At 41.9% G+C, this 23,126-nt stretch overlaps 1 protein-coding gene across 1 annotated transcript; it reads right to left on the bottom strand.

The window, feature by feature from the left end:
* Nucleotides 1-9,380: 9,380 nt before the first annotated feature.
* Nucleotides 9,381-23,086, bottom strand: CHMP5 (charged multivesicular body protein 5). The gene is made up of 8 exons (XM_043453166.1): nucleotides 22,918-23,086; nucleotides 21,969-22,073; nucleotides 20,517-20,563; nucleotides 17,609-17,702; nucleotides 17,378-17,449; nucleotides 13,105-13,213; nucleotides 11,186-11,298; nucleotides 9,381-10,075 (listed from the first exon to the last, which is right to left on the bottom strand). The coding sequence occupies exons 1-8, from the start codon at nucleotides 22,984-22,986 to the stop codon at nucleotides 10,025-10,027; spliced, it is 660 nt and encodes a 219-aa protein (XP_043309101.1). The 5' UTR covers nucleotides 22,987-23,086; the 3' UTR covers nucleotides 9,381-10,024.
* Nucleotides 23,087-23,126: the final 40 nt, after the last annotated feature.

Genomic DNA, 23,126 nt, shown 5'->3' with positions numbered 1-23,126 from the left:
GGTCTGAGTCAACTGTGCGGAGCGTCGGTGACGTCAGACAGTCGCGCCCGGCGCCGGGCTGAAGCAGAGTACTAGTAGCTGTAGGTAGCCAAGATCCCGGGAGGATAGGCATGCCCGGTCTTGCACAATCAATAGTTGTTTTCCTTTTGAGAGTCACTGTTCTCTCCTGCTACCGTGCCCTTTAACCCGCCCACCCAACCAGCCTTGCCTGGTTTTCTGGAGTCAGGTCAGACAGCACCTCCTTACTAGAGTGAATCAGACTTGGATTAAAACAAAAACGAAGTAGTCAAAAGAAAGAAAGGGGAATAAGATGTCTGCAAAACAAACGATAAAAGGCTCTTACAATCAGCTGAGAAACAAAAACCCATTTATTAGAAATGATAAAGCACTTGAAAGGGTAGATACAGAGGGACTCAATGTGAGAGGGGGGTAAGTTTGGGGGCACTGATCATTTTTAAAGTACAAATTTTTTTTTTTTTTGAGTGTGTGGAATTTTTTCATTTGTGTGTTTTGCTGTTGCTCTGCTAACAAGAACACAGTATTTAAGTGTGAAGCATCTGCATTTGTAAAGTAATTCACTGCTCCAGACTTCCCCAAGAACACAAAATAAAAGTCATTCATTCACGGTCTAATGCATACTTTTAGACATTGCTTTAACTGCTGGAGGTTAATGTGAAAAAGACAAACAAGGTCCCTGCCCTCAATGAAGTGCATTGCCTAGTAGGGAGGTTAAAACTAAGTAATTTGGGACTTCCCTGGTGGTTCAGTGGTTAGGTATCCACCTGCCAACACAGGGGACATGGGTTTGACCCCTGGTCTAGGAAGATCCCACATGCTTCTGGGCTCCTAAGCTGGTGCACCACAACTACTGAACCAGAGTGCTGCGACCGCGGAAGCTGGTGTGCCCTAGTCCCCTGTGCTCCGCGGCTAGAGAAGCCACTGCAATGAGAAGCCCAAGCAAATGAAGTCAGGGAGCAGCCCTGCCCTCCCCCAAATGGAAAGCCCAGGTGTGGCAATGGAAGGTGCAGAAAGGAGGACACCCCTGTGGCCAGAAATAATTATAAAAATTATTTTAAGGCTAAATTTATTTACAAACTAGTGATTTGGGTTGTCAAAGAAATAAGCAGGGTAACAGTGACTTACTAGTATCCGCTCCAGAAAAGGTGGCCAGCCTTCTTTGTGTAGAAGGATATCATGAGAATGATCAACTATGTGAAGATTCAGAGGGAATAGCAGAAGGAAGCAGGTGCAAAAGTTACGGAGGAAGGAAAGGGCTTGAGGTGTTAAAGTTATTGAAATATGCGCTGGAGAGCAATGAGCAAGGAGAGTGGCACAATATGAAACTGGAGGTAGGTAATTAGATCACGTGATAATGGATTTTATTCCAAGAGCAACAGGAAGTTAAAAGGTTCTAAGCAAAGAAGTGGTACTGTTAACAAACTGAACACAGGTATGCTCATGCAATGCAAAGCAAAGTCGGTCCACTGACACCAGGCTTTGGTGAAGTACAGTGCTTACTGCAGGGCACCAAGCAAGACTGTGAGAGACAAGCCTTAGATCCACTCCAACTTGGTCTTTGAGTTAGTTTTTCTTTTTTAAAGGGAAAGATAAAAGAGGCTGGAATTAATTATCGTCTTGTGACATTTCTTAATCATAGTTTCCAGAGGCAAGACATTTCTGGTTTACAAGTGTCTGGCCTGGTGGTCCATGGCTTGGGAGCTCAGCTTGTCCTGAGTTTGTATGTAAATGATATATAATAGCAATTTTAGTACATTAACAATGTTATTGACAACAGCAATTTTAGTCCTCTGATTTTGGTTGATTAGTGTTCAGTTAGCACAGGATTGAGGTCAGAGGGGACACAAGGAACTGAATAAAGTTTTGGATAGAGAGATTAATCATAAACTGGGTAAGGGAACTTGGTTTTAGGGGCACTCAGTTTCAGTATCTGAATTACCCTTAAACATTTCTCATGCTCCCAGGGGAAAAGTGAATTGTAGGGGAGCAAAAATAGAAGGGGAGAAAATTTACATTTTTCTATTATGCTAATATGGAAGGTGATGGTGGCTTTGAACTAGAGTGACAGCAAATGTGACTGAAAGGAGAGAGCAAATCTAAGATATATTTGAGACAACCTTTATCCAGCTTCCAAATGTTTTCTAAACCAAAAGGCATGACGTGCTCTCTCATTGTTTTGTTAATCTGAGTTTATCTGATTCCTGAGTCCAAACATTTCTTAGTGACTTTTTGAGTTTCTCTTTTTAGATTGCTTAGTCACATTCTTTGCCATTTCTCTGTTGGGGTTGCTCGATTTGTCTTGTTGATGGTTTTCTGTACTTTGTAGATATACAAGACTTGTATATCTTGTCAGTTTTAGACATTTCAATTGTCTTCTCTTACATCCATTAATTTATTCCTTAATTGAACATAAATCCTTAATTTTGACAGTTCATCAAACAAAAAACCTTACTGTCCCCTACAGAAATTACCAGTTGTATTAGTCTGAGTCAAGTAGAAGGAAGGAATCATACAGTAATTTGAACAGGGAAGGTTTTATTTATTTATTTATTTTTTTGAAGACTTTGTCCAGTGAAGATCATCCCAGAGCTGAGGTTCAGACTTTGTTAGAAGGGATGTGCCTGTGACGCCTAGATAGGGAAGCTGCTGTGGTGCTACATGGAAGTGGTTGGAAATCTACCTTATATGGTGCTGGGGAAAGCCATTCATGGGGAGGTGTCTCACAAGAGGCACTCTCCTAGAAACCACTTGAGGAGGGTGCCAGGAGAGGCTGCTGGCTTTTGGCCACTATACAGTGAAGAGCCCAGGTACAGAAGCACAGGAACCAGATGCTGGGGAAGCTGCCCACAGCACTTTAGCCTGTCTGATCCAAACACCAGAACAGGAAGGGACAGTCTTTCCTCCTGCAGTATCTCTCTGTTGCCCTCTACTGACAAAGCTTAATACCTGCCAGCTGGTGAAGGATAAATATTTAAAGTGCCCAAATCCATTTCACAGAGCAGGCAAAAAGGATAAATTTGGAACTGAAGGTCAATAGTTCATAACTGGCATACTAGAGAACCCACTCATTATTCCCCAAACTAATAAACAAATGGAAGTAAGCAAGCATTTATCTTGCCTTTCCTATACAGACAGTGCTTCACACAATGTACAGTTATGACAAGCAACGGAAGCAGTACTCAGAAGGAAATTTATAGCTATAAATACTTATATTAAAAAAGAAATCCAAACAATGGGAAATTATTCCACACTAAATAGAAATGAGCAATCACGTCATGAAAAACACATAGAGGAAACTTAAATGCAAATAATAAGTGAAAGAAGGCAATGTGAAAAAGCACATACTGTATGTTTTCCACTATTATATATGACATTCTGGAAAAGGCAAAACTATGGAGACAGTGGGGAAAAAAAAAAGCAGTGGTTTCCAGGGATTAGAGGGCAGGAAAGGATGAAGAGACAGAGCACAGAGAATGTTGAGTGAAGAGAAATAATTCTGCATGACACTGTAATAGTGGATACATTGTCAAAACCAATAGAGGGTAGGACACCAAAAGTAAACTCTCATGTAAACCATGGACTGAGTGTGACGAGGAGTCAATGTAGGTTCCTGGGTGGTAACAAATGTACCACTCTGGTGCAGGACGTCTACAGTGGGGGGCTGTGTGTGGGGGGACAGGGCGTATCCGGGAGCTGTCCATACTCCCTGCTCAATTCTGTTGTGAACCTAAACTGCTCTGAAAAAACTTATCAGTAAATTAGACCTCAAATCAGAAGCCTAGTCTTCTATCTTAAGGATCTAGAAAAAGAAGAGCAAACTAAACCAAAACAAGTACAAGGAAATAAATAATAAAAGAGCAGGAATTAATGAAATAAATAGAAAAAACAATAGCAAAAAATCAACAAAGTTGACTCATTAACCAAAAACATAAAAATTGATCAACTTTTAGCTAGACTGACCAAGAAAAACAAAAAAAGAGAAAACTCAAATTACTAAAATTAGGAAGGAAAGAAGGGACATTATTCCCAGCTTATGAAAGTAAAAAGAAGCACAGGTAATATTGTGAACAAGTGTATGCTAGCTAGGGGCTTCCCTCGTGGCTCAGAAGGTCAAGAATCCACCTGCAATGCAGGAGACCCAGGTGTGATCTCTGGGTGGGGAAGAACCCCAGGAGAAGGGAATGGCTACCCATTCCAGTATTCTTGCCTGGGAAACCCCACTGACAGAAACATGATTGAGTCACACACACACACACACACACAAGCTAATCAGATCACCTAGATGAAATTGAAAAATTTCTAGAAATACACAAACTATCAAAACAGACTCAAAATAAATAAAAAATCTAGAGACCTATAACAAGTAGAGACTGAGTAATAATTTAAAAAATGTCCCACAAAAGCTATCCCCAGATGGCTTCACAGGTAAATTCTACCAAACGTTCAAAAAATTGACACCAATCCTTCAAAAACTCTTCCAAAGAACAGAGGAGAATGTAATACTTCCCAACCCATCCTCTGGATGAAAACTCTGCCTTAGGGCAATCATTTACTGCCTGTCTCTTTGTTGCAGAAATTTATGGCATCAGACTGCTGAAAACAGGTTTGACCTAATCAGGCACCCTTGGGCAGTGGTTCACTGACTACACACAAGAACACCTGGGGAGCTTTTAAAACTCCAGGTGCCCACACTGTATCTAGATGTATTACATGTTAATCTATGGGGATAGGACTCAGGCAGCAATAAAAGAAACATACAGACAAGGTCCCTAGGTCAGGGTCCCCGGTCGCCACTGGTCCATGGCCTGTCAGGAACCAGGCCACACGGCAGGAGGTAAGCAGCAGGTTAAAACCAAAACTATTCCACCTCCCCCCACCCCCTCCCTGGAAAAACTGTCTCCCATAAAACCAGTCCCTGGTGCCAAAAAGGTTGGGGACCGCTGCCGTAGGTGATGTGCTGCTGCTGCTGTTTACCACTAAGTCATGTCTGATTCTTTGCAACCCTACAGACTATAGCCTGCCAGGCTCCTCTGTCCATGGAATTTTCTCCAGGCAAGAATACTGGAGCGGGTTGCCATTTCCTTCTCTGGGGGATCTTCCCAACCTCAGGGACTGAACCCGAGTCTCCTGCTTGCCAAGCGGGCTCTTTACCACTAAGCCACCATGGAAGCCTGCCTTAGGTGATACGAGAATGTATAAAAGGAAAACTAAGGGATAAGGATAATAAAAGTAGAAGTGCCAAACTTCTGTCTATTGGACCTTCCAATCTCCTCCACCATTGTTAAACTCCCAGAGCTGCTAGATTACAATGTAAGGAGACCATCTGTCCTCAATTCTGCTTGTAATGGTTAATAGGTAAGATACTGACAGCGATGCTAATTGGTGGGAACTGCAGCAGTGACCACCAGAGGGCCCTCACAACAGCACTTATCCTCTCCACTTCGATAAATTCACTGGGATTGACAAAGACCAGAGCCTTGCTTTTGGTCTTTTCTAGTATTGCAAGAATTAGCAGAATGACAAAGGTGTTAAGGAACCTCTGAAATCAAATCCAGTTCCCCTACATAGTTTATGATTAACCTCTCTATCCAAAACCTTGTTTCTGCATTGTTCCCTCTGACCTCAATCCCGTACTAACCAAACACTATTCAACCAGTCAGATGACTAAAATTGATGTTGTCGACATCATCATAAACATACAGACTCAGGCTGTTTTTCTAGGGCAAGATGAGCTAAGAGACCCCACCGCCCGCCCCCCCCCAGGCCATGGACCACCAGACCAGAGACTCATAAACCATAGGTATCCTGACTTTTGAAACTACAGTTAAGACCTGTCACAAGGGACTTCCCTGGTGGTCCAGTGCTTAAGATCATGCTTCCTAGATCCCACATGCTGTGCAGCACAGCCCAAAAAAGTCACAAAATGATGACTAACCCCAGCTTCTTTGTTCTTCTCCTTTAAAAAGGAACTCAGAGATCAAGCTGGAGTGGATCTGAGGCTTGTATCCCACTCACTTGCTTGGCCCTGCAACAAACCCTGATTTTGCTGCCAATACCTGCTGTCAGTTTGACTTTCTGTGCCAAGGGCACATGAGCCCATTGCTCACGTCCAGCTCCAGGGAGGGGAAGCTCTATGAGCAGAGGCAGGGAACCGTGACTGTATGGCAGATGCAGGGGAACTAGAAACAGTTATTAAGCGCATAACAAGCAGATGCTACAGAGAAAATTTTCAGGACTTTTACTAGCAAGTGACAGGAACCCATGTCCAATCAGTTTAAACAGAAAAGGGGGTTTGTTGGCAGAATTCTCAGCTCACAGAGCTAAAGAAAGAGCTGCAGAGACTTGGAGCCATCTGAGAATCTCAAGGATCCGAAGTCAGGGCTCAGTCACATGAGGATTCTTTCATTCTGCCTCTTGGCTACTCTCTAGACTCAATATCTCAAACTTATCAGACTGATACATAGATAGATAGGTAGATAGATATAGATATATTTAAAGGGAAGCATTTCCCCTAGTTTCCACTTATAAAATTGGGGAGATGAACTTCAATAGGCACAGCCTGGTTAAAAGCCCACTCCCATAGGAGAGAAATAAAAGTAGGGCTACTCTAATTGGTATTTTCACAATAATCACTCATTTGTAATCAGGGAGGCAGTTCTCTAAATCAGGGGTCCCCAACCTTTGGGATATAATGCCTGATGATCTGAGGTGGATTTGATATAATAATAATAGGAATAAAGTGAACAATAAATGTAGTGGACTTGAATCATCCCCCCACCCCATGGGGGGGAAAAATGTCTTCCATGAAACTGGTTTCTGGTGCCAAAAATGTTAGGGACTGCTGCTCTATATGAAAGAGAATCCTGTTCTGAAGAGACTACGCAATAAATCATTACAGAGAGATGGGGGCCAACTCATAGGCAGCTTTTTACGTCTTGTTGGAGGTGTCAGGAACCATGACTTTAAGTAAGAGAATGATATGGTCAGATTTGTCTTTTAGAAAGATCAGTACAGCTGTGTGTGATGAATGGACTCAAGGAAGTGAAATTATGCAAGAGGAGAAAGCAGGTCATTTATTTGGAGAGACTATGTGAGGGGTGTCCAAGTCAAAGACAGCTGCAAGAGGAAAGGAGGGGCTGGATTTGAGAAACATTAAGGGGTTAGAAGCAGGGTTTAATAATTATAATTGAATATGTAGGATGAGGCAAAATGTAGGCATCAAGGACAACTCAAGAGCTTTCTGTTTTGAATGATGGAGGACAACAGCTCCATCAGCTGAGGCACACGAAACAGGAGAGTCAGGTCTGGGGGCGGAGACAATGGGTTTCTTGGCCATTTGAATGTAAAGTGTCTGTGGGCTTCTAGAACATTCAAATAACTGTCAGGCGATAGCTGGATATAAATAGGATTCTGAAACTCCGGGGCAAGACCAGGGATACAAGTATAGATTTGTATAGCCTTCTAAGTCCACAGTTAAAGCCATGAGAATAGTTGAGATTATTAAATATAAGTGAGCAGACAAAGAAATATGGTTGATAAAGGCTAGACTCCTGAGGAACACTAACATTACAGGGCTGGAGAGATGAGGATTTCAGACAGGAGTCTTGGAAGAAATAGTGGAATAGTCAGAACAGGAGAACCAGAGAGTACCATCACAAAAGCCAAGGGAAGAGTGATTTTGATAAAATGATTATTCACTGGTATCCAAAGTACTAAAGAAGTCTAGCTGGAGGACTAAATATCACTCATTAAAAGTGGCAATATGGGGTCAGAGATTTAACAGTGGCAAGATATGAAATACCCAGCAGGAATGCTGACTGAGTGTGAAGCTCAAGGTAATGAGCTTAACTTGGATGTTAGGTTGTAGGTAGTGGTAGGACATTTAATTAGGAATACCCAGAACTGAAAATAAGAATAAGGAAAGGGGTCTAAGTTAGTTATTTTGAGTCATTAGTTCATAAGTAATAGTTAAAATCATGGGCACGAGGTATCTCAGGGAAACTATGAAAACTAAGAAGTCCAAGACAGGAACGACAATGGAAGAAATATTTAAAGGGCTGAGTGAGAACTTGTCGGGAAGCCAAGGAAGTTTTCAAGAAGGTAATGATGAATAGTGTAATGTTTGTGCCACTGGAAGGCTTCTGCAAGTGTGAGGTTGGTGGGGGTGGGAAAGGGTTACATCCGTGTTCCATTCTCACTTATAACTTAGACAGTGAAGTCGTGAGAAAGGAGCTGTGACTGTTCTTGGCATCCCTTGGGTTGGTATACTCTGCGGAACTGGTGTCCAAGAAATGTTTATTGATTTGCTGACACACGAAAGGCTGGTGCAAGTGACATTGTGAGGCCCCCAGCGAGGCTGGCAGAAGGGAGGATGGGTCATTTAAGACCCTGAAATCTGGCAGGAATTTGGATTTGCTGCAGCTCTCCAGGCACCTCCCAAGAAAGGAATAAAGCCCCTGGGTTTTTATTTTTGGCTGCACAGGATCTTAGTTCCCTGACCAAGGACTGTATCAAGGGCTATGGTAGTGAAAGCTCTGAGTGCTAACCACTGGACTACCAGGGAACTCCCAACCCCTGTTTTTTAATGTTAATAACTATTAATCTATTATTAATAATTCCTCATACTGTTAATAATACCTTTGGCAGTTAACAAAGTATCAAGACAATTACCTCAATTATTCCTCACAAAAGCCTCAGGAGGTAAGCATGATTTACTAGTAAGGAAACAGAAGTTGAGAGGTGTGAGGAGGCTACTTAATAGTTATTAGATGCAGACCCAGGGCCCAAGCCTGGATTGCTCCTTGCTCTTTCCTCTACACCAGGGGTCCTCAACCTCTGGGATCCAATGCTTGATGATCTGAAGTGGAGTTGCTGTACTAATAATAAAAATAAAGTGCACAATAAATGGTGATGCAGTGGTAAAGAATCCACCTGCCAACGCAGGAGATGCTAGAGACTCGGGTTCAAATCCTGGGTGTGGAAGATCCCCTGGAGTAGGAAATGGCAACCCATCCCAGTATCTGCATGGAAAATTCCATAGACAGAGGAGCCTGTTGGGCTGCAGTTCACAGGGTTGCAAAGAGTCAGACACGACTGAGTACACATGCACAATAAACGTAATGCGCTTGAATCATCCTGAAACCACCCCACCCCAGCACCCCAGCATCCCAGCCCCCATGGGAAAACTGTCTTCCACCAAACCAACCCCTGGTGTCAAAAAGGCTGGGGATCAACCACAGCACCACAATGCTGCCTGTTAAATTTGATTTCTGTAGTTTTTAAGCTGAATTGACATTAAAATTATATTAAATTTGGTTTCTGTAGTGGAGATTTCAAGCTGAGGTAGTATTATTAAAATAATATCCTTTTGAAAAATATTTATTGAGTATAAATAAATGTCCTATACATTAAATATCAAGAAATATTCATTACTGATTACAAGTCGGCTGTAATACTGAAGGAACCACAGAATCAAAATATCCACCCAAGATACAGTAGTGATAATTCCATTCCAATACTGAACACAGTAATGATTTACTCACAAGACACAACAAAACTCACCCAAAAAGGCCATCACTTTAACCAACCTATAACACCACAAGAGAAAATGGTTTTGAAACATACTATGCACAGTCCCACCAATCTCATCTTTTCCATCAATTTATCAGGTCAGTTTGAGATTGTGGAGATATGCTGTCACAGAACTTAAAAGATTTCCATTTCCTTGGTTTTATTTCAAAATTATTATTAAGGAATTAAGACAGACATATCCAATGATAGTTTTAAGTAAGTTAGTCTTTCATAAGAGAAAAGAAATAAAAATTTAGTATAAAGAAAGCCTCCTCCAAGCAATGAGTCTCTTACTGGAAAAAAAAATAAAATAATTAATTTTTCCTCCAAGGAAACGAAAGAAACCTAAATCTGTTATGGCCAACTTGGAAAGATAAATATTCCCCAGCCCCAGAATACGCGTTCATTTTACACGATGTACTTGAATGATGCAAGTCTACGAAGCAGGGATCTGTGGCAACCCAAATTCATCCACCAGGACTCCATCCTGTGAAAAGAAAGAGCTGTTCAGCGTCACTATTTTCCAACTGACTTAAAAAAAAAACTGATTTCAAACATTTAGTGGTCAAAATTCATTTCCAAGTGGTTAATCAATGAAAAAAAAAATCTCACTGAGAAGATGAGAACAAGCTTTTTTTCAAGAGAGGTAAAGTGGCAAGTGATAAACCAGAAAAAGAAATGGAAGGGATCAAAAGGGCTGGCTCTGCAGAGGAAGGGGACAGTGAGAGAGTAAGCCCTGAACGGGGAGAGGGGGCTGCGAGTGTCCAGGACGTGAGGAGCGGCCTGAGTAAAGGCTGTGGAGTGGGCACTTGCCTCCGGATGCCCACTTTCACTCTGGTCCCTAAAGCCAAACAGCACCTTTTGCAGCCTCACCAACCCTCGAAGGAGTGGTGCCCAGGACAGGAGTCACTGCCGTATGATACTTCACTACAGGCTTCTAGGCAGTGACTGGGCGTCCCTGGTGGCTCAGACAGAATCGGCCCGCAGTGCAGGAGACCCAAGTTTGACCCCTGGGTCAGGAAGATCCTCTGGAGAAGGGCATGGCAGCCCACTCCAGTATTCTTGCCTGGAGAATCCCATGGACAGAGGAGCCTGGTGGGCCACAGTCCATGGGGTCGCAAAGAGTCAAACATGACTGAGCGACTAAGCATGCACCCACAGGCAGTGACTATCAATTCAGAAACCATAGCTCAAGAGCACATTTAAATCAGGAATCTGTGATCTTCTAAACATGGAAATAACATACATGCTTCAGGAACCTGTTACCAGGGATTTAAAAAGATGAGCTATGGTAGTGTTAATAAAAACTATTTCAGGAATGCTGAGAAAAAACAACCTATGCAGCTGGCTCAGAGTGGTGTGGACGGCACGGGCAGCAGAAAAAGATTAAGGCAACTCCAAGCGCAAGGAGGAACAGGGGGTAAAGTGGGGAAGACCAGCCACAGGCCAGTGTAGGGAAACTGGGCTTCAAAGGGTTCCCAAAATAATGACAGTCTTTCCTTGTTCGTTCTTAATACCTTTCAGATGCCCAGGCTGATGATCAAGCATAAAGTCTTTACCATTTTGCATTGAAAATATGAACAGAAAAAGCTTTCACCTTGTTCTTCGTGTCAGTGGGAACACCTTCTGGAATTGCGGGCGCAGCTGCTGCTTCATCCAGATAAGAACTGTCTTCATCGGCCAGAAGCTCATCGCCCAGTGCATCCAACTCTAAGTTGAAACAGTCAACATTTAAAAAAAATGTAAGCAAAAAAACTGGAGGCTAGGGATGACTTCCCTGGTGGCCCAGTGGTTAAGAATCCGTCTGCCAATGCAGAAGCCATGGGTTTGATCCCTGGTCTCGGAACTAAGATTCCACACACCGCAGGGCAACTAAGCCAATGTACCACAACTACTGAGCCCACGTGGCCGGCAATGAGAAGCTACCACAGTGAGAAGCCTGTGCACCACAACTAGAGTAGCTCCTGTTCACTACAATGAGAAAGCCCGCACTCAGCAATGAAGAGCCTGTGCGCTGCAATGAAGACCCAGTGCAGCCAAAAAAAATTTAATTAAAAAAAAAATAATAATAATTTAAGAAAAAGAAAATTGGCAGTTAATGTTAAGAAAGTCAGCCAAATTATTTGCAGTAAGATGAAAATTTAAAAACAGAGAAGGGATTGTTAATTTCTATTTTCAAAATAAAAGATGGCTATTATATGGAATTTTCAAGGAAACTAGGGTGGTAAAAGTCCATGAAAAACAAAAATCAAAATAAAACAAAACAACTATTTCCCACAGGTTTATAAGGCCCTAGTATTCATGAGAAGACTGTATAGTTATTAGTAGGCCAATTCAAATTAGAAAATCCTGACAATAACAAATGTAAAAAATTCTTTTCCATTTACTCATGAACTTGAAAACAGCCAGTGAGGGAAGGCATGAGATTGTTGTATAGACAGTGACCATGACATGAGATCAGGTTTAAAAGTAAGTCTATGGCAAAGTTGGAAGTGAGCAGGGGGAATAGCAACAGCAGGCAGAAACTCATCAGAGGAAACTCAAGATGAGAAATAAGAAAGCAGAAATAAACAGGGTAGAGGGGAGAGAAGGGAAGGTTATAGTCAAAACAAGAACATGGAGATAAAGTAGTAGTAATGGGACAGGGCAATCATCCAACAGGAAACCCAGTTACTCATGCTAGAAACTGACAAACATCTTTGACATCTCCCTCTCTCTCCACATCTAATCAATCATTAGGTCCTGTCCATTCAACCTTCTAAAATGTCTTCAGTATGTCCACTTCTCCCTGTCTTTGCTGCCACCGCCTTAGTCTCAGGCACCATGATGTCTTAAATGGACTACAGCAACAGTTTCTAAACAACTCTCCGTGAGACCACTTCTTAACAACCCCTTCCATTTCATCGTGCTAACCTCTGCTAATCCTTCAGGTCCTAAGCCTGTTCCCTGACTCAAAACTAAGTTGGATTCCTCTGTGTTCCTGTGGTACCCCATACTACTTCTTCCCATCAGTCTGTGCTCTTTAACTCACGCAGTTTCTTACCCCTGCTAGAGGAGAAGGTCCAGGAGTGCAGGGATGGTGCTGGTTTTCCTCAATGCTGAATCCCCAGCATCTAACACAGGGCCTGGCATACAGTAACTGATGCACACTAAGTATCAGTATCTGCCAACTACTGTTTCTTGATCGGCTTTACTGTTCTGAGGAAGAGGACTCAAGCAGGAAAATGAAGGGAAAAAAATAAAAAATGGCAGGCAATGACAGTGTTTGGTTACCAAGCACCGGGTCAGCAGAGGCCTTTGCCCGGATGTTCCTTCAGAGCTTGTCCACCTCAGAGTTGGTGAGGTATGCTGGTCTGATGTGGCTGCTGCCCAAGCCCTGTGCCCAGAGCCTGTACCACAGATGAACTTTCAGGGAACCCTCATAGAAATTTTCTCTAATGCTTGGGAGAAAAGATCCCTGACAGTTGTTCCTTTCAGACGCTAGGCTACATATACATTGCTTTTTCTAAAACTTACCTGCTTCGAGGTCATCTTCATCTAATTCTGGGGTGCCATAACTGCGACTCAGTGCTTCTTGGATTTCATTTGCATCTTCCATCATATCCTCTAGCTGGTCTTGTAGATCCTACAAAAATATATATGACAGGATTTTTATTCAGTTCTTACCATTTATCCCTAACTACCCCCTGTCTCTATTCTCTCCCCTGAATCTTAGAAAAAAGCCATAGACCACATAATCTTCCCCTATTTTTGGTGGTAAAAATGTAAACTTGAAAAATAAAGAACAGAATTAGTAATCTTGCATTTGAATTTAAGATGCTTCGTGGAAAATCAAAGTGCTATTGCAAGAAAAGATGCCCATCTCTCTCTTTACAGACAGTTTGCTTGAAAAAGGAAATCAAGCAACATTTATGCTATCAAAAATCTTCAAGTTAAGAGTAAGAAGGTAACTGAGACATTATGCTTCTTGAGTCAGCCAAAGACTGACCACACTGTGGAGGGTAAGGAAGCAGTAGCAGAAACAACTGGAAGGTACAAAAAGTTGTACTGGGCCCACCCCACATGGCGAAACAGAAGTGGATTCAGCATAGGCTTGATATCTGAGACAAGGCTGGTGAAAAAAAATTGACCGAGGGCATATATCATCTAGGAATAATCTATCTGTACTTTACTAGGAAACTACTGAAGGGCCACAAAGAATGTAAAACCCATTTGAGAAGTGGTATAGCGTAATAAAGGGCAGTTAGTATAATGATAAGAAGAGCAGACTGTGGTTAAACATTACCAAGCTAAAGTTTTATTCAGTATTCAAAAGTTTTATTTCATATTCAATGAAAAGTAATGTCTCTTAGGCTTAATTTGCTCATCTATAAAATGAGGTTATTAATAGCCATTCTTCATAGGTAATGATTTATTGTAATAACATATGTCATAATATGTGTCAAACACTAAACACTTAATACTATATATTGTCTCTTATGTTAAGGATGTACAGAACAATTTGTTTTTCATATGCTGAAAATTCCACACAGAGGGGAATGGACTCCTGCTGATAATGCAGAGGTTCTAAATCAACACTGCTTATTCTTCAGAATTTTTAGAGCAATGCAAAACGTTTAAAAACTCCTTCCTCACCCCCAAATTAGAGGTTTGTTTTTCCACATAAGGGATAGAAAATAAAATGGAGAAAAATACTTTTTTAAAAAGAAAATGCTTTCTGTTTCCAAGTACCAAACTACCACATTGCATATACTTTAACAGTCTGCTATGCAGAGAAGCACTGGCTGAAACAATAATTAAGAGGGCGAAAATAACGTAACTAATCAAGCTGAACTCATTTTAGACTTTTACATATCAAGATAAGTCACCCAAAATTTCAGAGTGATCTGAAATTTTTTTATATCTAATAGGATCTCATAATCCTATTAGAAAGAGTAGGATTTCTAGCAATAGACTCCAGGATAGGCACAGGAAAAAAATCATCACAAAGAATTAGCAGGTTCAATTCTACAAAAACAAACAAAAGGAATACAAAACCAATACAAGCACTAGACTGGACCACAGAAATTGGGAAATAAAAAATGAAATAGGAGAACACACATGTAGAGGCAAAGTTTTAAAATGAGCACTAGAAAACAATAAAAATGCTTTTCAAGTAAAATATTTTAGGAAAACAAATGGGATTCAAACTATCCAGCCCAGTCAAAGACACACACCCATACACATCAAAAAAGTTAAGAAAGGGGCTCTCCACCTATTATGCAGGCAAGTCTATTAGGGCAGGGGTCCCCAACCCCCAGGCTACAGACCAGTACTGGTCCACGGACTGTTAGGAACTGGGCCTCACAGTAGGTGAGCTGTGAGTAAGCGACATTTCATCTGTATTTTTAGTTGTTCCCCATCACTCACTTTATTGCCTGAGCTCCTGTCAGATCAGTGGCAGCAGCATTAGATTCTCATAGGAGCATGAACCCTACTGTGAACCATGCATGCAAGGGATCTAGGTTGCACGCTCCTTAAGAGAATCTAATGCCTGATGATCTGAGGTAGAGCTAAGGTGGTGATGCTAGTGCTGGCGAGTGGCTTCAAATAGACAGTACCATTAGCAGAGAAGTTTGACTGCACAGAGACCATAATAAATCAATTGCTTGCAGACTCACATCAAAACCCCCATATGGGACCGTCTAGTTGCACGGAAACAAGCTCAGGGCTCCCATGGATTCCGCATTATGGTGAGCTGTGTAATTATTTCATCATAGATCACAATGTAATAATAATAGAAATAAACTGCACAATAAATGTAATGTGCTTGTATCATCCTGAAACCACTGCCCACCCCACAGTCTGTGGAAAAACTGTCTTGCACAAAACCAGTCCCTGGCGGCAAAAAGGTTGGGGACCGCTGTATTAGGGGACAGGAGAAGGAAAATCAGGTGGGGAGACAGCCAGACAACCACAAGTGAAAGACGAAACATAAAGAAAACCAGAAATACCAAAATTTCTATTTTGTTCGTTAAACAGCACTAATTAAAACATAAGGAACCCTGGAAGTAGAAAATAAAATTCAGTTCATTGTGTTTGATTATCAAATAATACGATACAAATAAGGCAAGCATACTCCGAACATTTTTCTCAGTGAATCTCTATCACTAAGCCTAAATTCTTGGAAGCAGAAACTGGTGGAGGATTAGAGAAGGTCCCAGCAGTATAAGGAGGGGTGCTGGAAAACAGCAAGATGAGAGGAACGCCTTCACTTACTGAAGACCGGAACTATCACGGAGGACCGTGCAGAAGCAGTAAGATGCTGAAGACACACTAAGAACATCATTAAATGGGACAGAACCGCTTTATGGCACTGAAGAGCCTCTCCTTCATTTGTTCACCAACCACTAAACAAACCGAAGGCCAGGAACTGTTTGGGGCACTTGGGAATACACTTGGGAAAGTGAATAAAACTGAGTCCCTGCCCTCTTAGAAAGAGACATTCCAGTTAGTGTTTAGGGGGAAAGACCACTATCATATGCGTAGAGAAACCTTCTCCTCTGACCATCACCACTCCCTCTGCTAATCCTGTCTGCCATCTGGGCTGCTCAACTGACAGAGTTAAAAGATACCGAGCCCCTAGGGCTCACCACCCCAGCTAAAACATGATCTCAAAAAAGAATGCTAATTTTAGGGACATTATTATTAAAAACCTAAAGAGATAGGGGGAGGTGATCAAGAGGCACAAACTACTATGTATAAAATAAATAAGCTATAAGGATATATTGCACAACACAGGGAACACGGTCAATATTTTATAATAACTATAAATGAAATATAACCTTAAAAAAAGAAGATGACTAAGTTCAGGGGATCTAAAGTACAGTGTGGTGGCTATATTTAACAATACTTGAAAGTTGCTAGGAAAGTAAACCTCAAATATTCTCACCACAAAAGTAACAGTAATTATGTGAGGTGATCTTACAGTGATAACCATTTCACTATATATTTCAAATCACTCCACTGTACACCTTCAACTTACACTCTATTATATATCAAGTGTATCTCAATAAAACTGGGGGTGGGGGTGGGCAGGGAATCTAGAGAGAATTACTAGAAAAGGGGACCAATTCTATACCAGGAACCATGCTAGGTACTTTATATATATTGTCAATATATATATTGTCCCAAGTGTTAATTGAGGACAATCCTGGGAGATGAGCAGCAACATCACTACTTTACAATTGAGGCAACAAGACTAAAAATCATTAAATGAGTTAGTAGCAAAAGGAAACTGAGCGTTTATTCACTGGGTGTTTATTATGTGCCAGGCATTGTGCATTTAGATACACCAGCTCATTTATTTCACCCTCATAATAACTAGAGAATCCTGTGGACAGAGGAGCCTGGTGGGCTGCTGTCCATAGGGTCGCATAGAGTCAGACACAACTGAAGCGACTTAGCACCCATGCATACGTTGGAGAAGGGGATGGCAACCCACTCCAGTATTCTTGCCTGGAGAATCCCAGGGACGGAGGAGCCTGGTGAACTGCCGTCTACGGGGTTGCACAGAGTCGGACACGGCTGAAGCGACCTAGCAGCAGCAGCAGCATAATAACTGCATCTGGTATTAGGATCCTTAGGTTAACAGTGAGGTCCTTTGACGCTTTTCCCCAAAGTTACTCCATTAGTAAACGGGAGGCCCAAGATTCCATCCCTCTCCTGGGCTCTTCCCATCACATACACATTCATGTGGACGCTTTGAGAAACCAGTGTGCATTCTTACAGAAACCAGCACACATCTCACCTCAATCTGGTCAATTTTCACTTGCTTGTATGCTTTCTTCATTTCCTTTACTCCCAATTTCATAGCATCAACCTAAAATAAGGAAAGAGAACATACCATCTCTTAAGAAGCCATGATGGTTAAACTGTCTTTTAAAAACTATAGGAAAAAAGAGCACAAAATATAAATGAAACACAAAAATAAAGCACAAAATATAAAATGAAACCATGGGAAAAAGTGCTTTGGGAGTACCGTGGTCTTGGTGTCCTTCAGTGACTGGATGGTGTAGTTGGCTTGTTCCATATTAAATGACTGTTGGGCGAGATTGTCCCGCTGCTGCTCGTACCTTTTCAGAGTCAAATGAAAATGGTAATGTGAGGCAGATAGAACTCTTCAGGAATAAAAAATGGAAGCAGTAATAAATTGGAAGCAAGTAAAGGAAGGAAGTAAAAAAATGGAAGCAAATAAATTACTCCCCACCCCCCCCCAAAAAAAAACTCTTCAGGAAGAAAGTATCTTTAATGCTAGATAAGAGAATCTTCTTAAACAACAAACCTTAACAAATGTACATAAAAAATGAGAAAAACAATTTAATCCATCTTACACAAACATCATTTGACGTTCCTCCAATCTTCTATCTTGGAATGTACTTTAACTATAACACTATTTTCCACTTAACATTATTACTGCTGGTTTCTACATTGCTAAGAAGTCTTAATATAAGTTTTTATGTTTTAAATTATCTTCAATGCTAAATTCTCAGAAGTGGAATTCTTAGGGGGAAGGAGCAAGACTATATTTAAGGTTCTTCGTACATACAGTGAAACTTTTTCCAGTAGGCTGAACTGCTTGAGCACTGGTATTGTTATTTTATTAATCTTGTATCCATAAATAGGTAATCTATCCAACCTAATATACTGCCTGACACTCCAACTATTTTTTTTAAATGAAGTTTTATATCAACGGATAAAACTGTTTCAAAGACTTATATCACTATAGTCTTTATACAGTATTTGAAAACCATCTAACCATTCAACCAGAAGAAAAACAGTCAATGATGCAGGCAAATGGTGGTAGAATATTATCACACCATTAAAATAATATGTTTCCAAAAAATATTTAGAAGGACAAAAATACTTGTGATACAACATTAAGTAGAAAACAATAACTGATATAATACATGCCATTTGTTTTCTTCTAAAAGATTATATGTACATGTACCATGTATGCACAAGCAGAGAAAGAAACTGTAAGAAATTAGCATTTTAAAGGTGGTTATTTCTGGCAATAGGACTCTTGGTGAATTTTCTCTTCTTCTACTCATGTTTATGTACTTGCCAAGTTTCCACAATGAACATGTATTCTTTTATTAAAAAAAAAAAAGCTACTTAAAAATTGCAATGCTGGACTTCCCTGGTGGCCCAGTGGATAAGAATCCACCTGCCAATGCAGGGGACATGGGTTCAAACTCTGGTCCGGGAAGATCCCACATGTTATGGAGCAACTAAGCCCATGCACCACAAGTGCTAAGCCATTGCTCTAGAACCTGTGAGCTGAAACTACTGAGTCTTCATGCCTAGAGCCTGTGCTCCGTAACAAGAGAAGCCACTGCAATGAGAAGCCCACGCGCTGCACGGAAAAGTAGAAAGTAGCCCCCACTCTCCACAACTAGAGAAAGCCCACGCAAAGTAACAAAGACCTTTTTGGTGTTTGTTTTATTATTTCGGTGTGTGTTTTATTATTTATTTTTGGTGCAGCCAAAAATAAATAAATTTTTTTAAATAAAATTTTTTTAATAAAAAAATTGCGATGATATCAATTTAGGAGGTAACAGCTTTACTACACACTCTCATTGCTCTAGGCATCATAGTTTTCTTTTTATAACTCTGTCTAATCTGAAAGGAGTAAGATGGTATCTGATGTTTTATAAGAAGTCATTTTGTAAACAAGAATAGAGATACCAATAATCTTTCTGCTCTTTATCAGCTGATTCCACCTGACCTCTGCACTCCTAAAGAGGGTCTCATCAGCTGGAGAGCCCACAAGGTTAAGAACCAAAGATAATGTTGGGTTTCTGCTCAAACACTGGGACACATTCACTTAAAACAAATTGCTGCTGCTAAGTTGCTTCAGTCGTGTCCGACTCTGTGCGACCCCATAGATGGCAGCCCACCAGGCTCCTCCGTCCCTCCCTGGGATTCTCCAGGCAAGAACACCGGAGTGGGTTGCCATTGCCTTCTGCAATGTATGAAAGTGAAAAGGGAAAGTGAAGTCGCTCAGTCATGTCCGACTGGTAGCGACCCCAGGGACTGCAGCCTACCAGGCTCCTCTGTCCATGGGATTTTCCAGGCAAGAGTACTGGAGTGGGGTGCCATTGCCTTCTCCTAAAGCAAATTAAGGGCTGCTAAATCTTCTGATGGGAGGGAACAAATATTCAAGTTTCCCAATTTTACAGGCAAACAAATGAAATTTTAAAAAGCACATTCTAATTAAATAAATGGGAGAATCAAACTCTACAGATCTGGGAAGTCTATACAGAAGCCACTAGACATACATGGCTACTTAAATTGCTAAAATTAAATAAAATTGGACCTTGAGTTCCTTAGTCATACTAGCCACGTTTCAAGTGCTCAATAGGCACATGTGGCTAACAGCTATTGTACTGACGAGCACAGACAGAAAACATCTCCCATCACAGCAAAAAGCTCTATTTAAATGGACAGTGGTGCAGCAGATGTTGCTGAACATGCAACAGATGTTGCTGAACATGCAGAGGGAGAAATTCTAGTTAACTGTATGTGTAAATGAAATTTGCAATTAACTGAAGAATGCTTATAAAGTGGTGCATGCATGCTAAGTCGCTTTAGCTGTGTCCGACTCTTTGCGACCTTATGGACTGTAGCCTGCCAGGCTCCTCTGTACCTGGGATTCTCCAGACAAGGATACTGCAGTGAGTTGCTGTGCCCTCCTCCAGGGGATCTTCCCGACCCAGGGATCGAACCCCCATCTCTTACGTCTACCTCTCTGGCAGGTGTGTCCTTTACTACCATGCCGCTTGGGAAGCCCTTATAAAATGGTAAGAAAATCTAAAGGAATGGAAGACTATTTCCCTTTTGGTTAAACCTGTTAGAGGAAAGGAGATTATACTTATATAACTTACATCCGCTTTTGCTTTAAAACCCGCAAGGCTTTCTGCTTGACCATATTCTAGGAAGAAAAATAGATTTTAATGAAAGGAAGTAGAAAATATACAAATGGTAAATGAATCCTCAAACTCACATACCTACTTCCTCTCATCTTCAAAGCAGTAGACATAGTGGCTCCCAGACTGTTCACCTCCCAAGTGGGCTCTAAGCTCCAGCCCGCCTCAGTCTTTTCATCCCACATCTCAGTACATTTCCTTTTCTAGGGGATATTATTTCTACTCCAAGAGGGCCAATTTTGTATACGCAGGTGCCTTAGAGAGATTCCACATTTGGACAGTCTGCTCTCCACTCAAACTCACCATGCCCAAACTCTTCAACCTGCTATCACCTTGGAAATGACTAACAACAGCCCCACCAGTCTCTCACTTCTCTAGGCTGAAAACTGTTACACCAACCTTACCTGTCCTCTCTCTGTTGTCTCCTCATGCATTGTCATCGTGTTAGATTTTCAGAACTCACTTTCAAAGTGATTCCTCTCATGTCATTCTCATGACTACCACCACGGTTTAGGCTCTCATCGCCTCACGTCTAGGTAGGCTGTCCTGCCTCTGGTCACTCTTCACTCCATGCCATCCAACTACGATGGCAGAGAAAATCCTCTGGTCACTTCGCTTTCTATACTGTTTCATAAATCACTTTGTCTCCTCCAATGAAGACGGAAAAGCAGGTATTATTACTTCACAGATGATAATAATACCTAACACTGACTGTTTCTATGTACTAGACATAGTACTATGTAGGTCACATGAATTACCTTGCTTAATCTCATGCTATAAAGTAGATATGATCCCCATTTTACAGATTGGAAAACTGAGGTTCAGTTTGCTAAGTTCAGGTGCTAAGTAATTTGCTCTCACTTAAATGCCTAGTAAGTTACAGAGATGGGATGGGGGAAAAAAAGCAGCTCAAATTCACAGTCCATGCACTTACATATACCACTCTATGTTTCTTCCTAATAGAAGAGGAAAGTAAGAAATTAAGTGACTTCATAAAGGTCACAGCTAGTAGGTAGTGATGGTATTAACAGAACACTAGTACTTTTCCCCAACATGCCATTCCTTAACCAGTCTATTATATATACCTAACCTGACCAGCCAAGCAACTCATTAGTCTGAGCAGGCCCAGCCTGTCCAGATTGCCACGTTCTCAGTAGAATATGCTAATTCCCACATACATGTTTCTGTGTGTGTGATCAACATCTTCTCTCCACCAGGTCAAGCCCCAGTTTTCCTCTCATATCGGGCTGCAAACTCTCCTCCCTGAAGGACACACTGTCACAAATGTTTTCCCCTTACCAGACTGTGAGCATCTCTTCTATATCCCTCACCAGCCCTTACCAGCAGGCCTTACTTCCACAGGTACTCAGACCAAGGTGTCACAACTTCTGCAGGAGCCGTCTACCTTACCTTTGCAGGTCCCTCCCTCATCTTCTTGATCTGATCCTTATACTTCACTAGTTCAGCATCCAGCCGAGAAATCTTCTTGTCAATGGATTCTGCTCTGCTGTCCACCTTGAGTGGAAAAACATCAAAGGCAGTGGTAGTTATTGCAATACATTTACATGAAAAGTGGTAGGGGAGGAATGAATATAGAGGAAGAAAGGAAAAACAAAGAAGAGCATATGGTGAAGGTTGAAAACAGCGATTCCTAATTGTGGGGCAGGGCAGGATTCTCAGAAATCCTGGGGTGGGGGTTAAACTGTATTCCACCCCCCTAGATTCCAATATTCCAGGGGCATCCTCAAGTGTTTGAGCAGAAAAAGAATTTGAGAATCACTCGACTGAGTCGAAGTTTCCCAAGAATTGGAGACTAGGCCAGCCCAGGGCTCAATCAGAAAGTGTGTGAAATGAGTTACTGCCCAATGGACCCCGGCTAGGGCTGTAGAGCTAACGCTATTCACTTGGATAGAAGGTGGTGGCCTAATGACAGGAGCTAGAGTTTTGAATTTTGTGTAATAGATCCAGGATTGGGTTACAGATATACTGAGCTAGGATATCAAGCCGAGATTCCTGACGTCGGAGAAGGATGAGGGACGGAAGAGGAGGGAGGGGTAGGGCTGGATGAGGTGGGAAGGGTGTCAGGGCTTATGGCTGGTCGGGGTGACCTGGGCAGTTAACAGCGAGTGGACGCAGCACTGAGCACCAGAGGGGGTGGGGCGCAAGTAGGGTTAAACAATGATGGGTTAGGGGTCCCCGGTTTGTGGCGTCAGCAATGACTTGGGTAAGAGGAACGAAAGTGGTGGAGAGAGCTAAGGTGTAATGGGCCCGGGAGCCAGGAGTAGACGCCGAAGTCGGGGGTGGACGGGTTAAGGGGTGTCAGGGTTCCTGAGCCTACTTAGCAAGTCTAAGTGCCCACCGTGCCAATGCAGTCAGTCAAGCTGGGCGGCGGAGCCTTGGGTTTCGCTTTCCCGAAGAATCGGTTCATCTTGGGCGGCCGCTGAGAAAACCTAAACACTGGAGCAAAACCAGAAACGGAAGCAGAGTCACCTCCGTCTCCGACTTGACTTCCGGCCTCCCATGCGCAAGCGCAATGTGCCTATTGGCGTTTCCCAATCGTTTATCCGG

This window comes from Cervus canadensis, chromosome 30 (genome assembly GCF_019320065.1).
Source record: "Cervus canadensis isolate Bull #8, Minnesota chromosome 30, ASM1932006v1, whole genome shotgun sequence".
Classification (NCBI taxonomy): Eukaryota; Metazoa; Chordata; class Mammalia; order Artiodactyla; family Cervidae; genus Cervus; species Cervus canadensis.
This window is presented reverse-complemented; position numbering and strand designations above follow the sequence as displayed.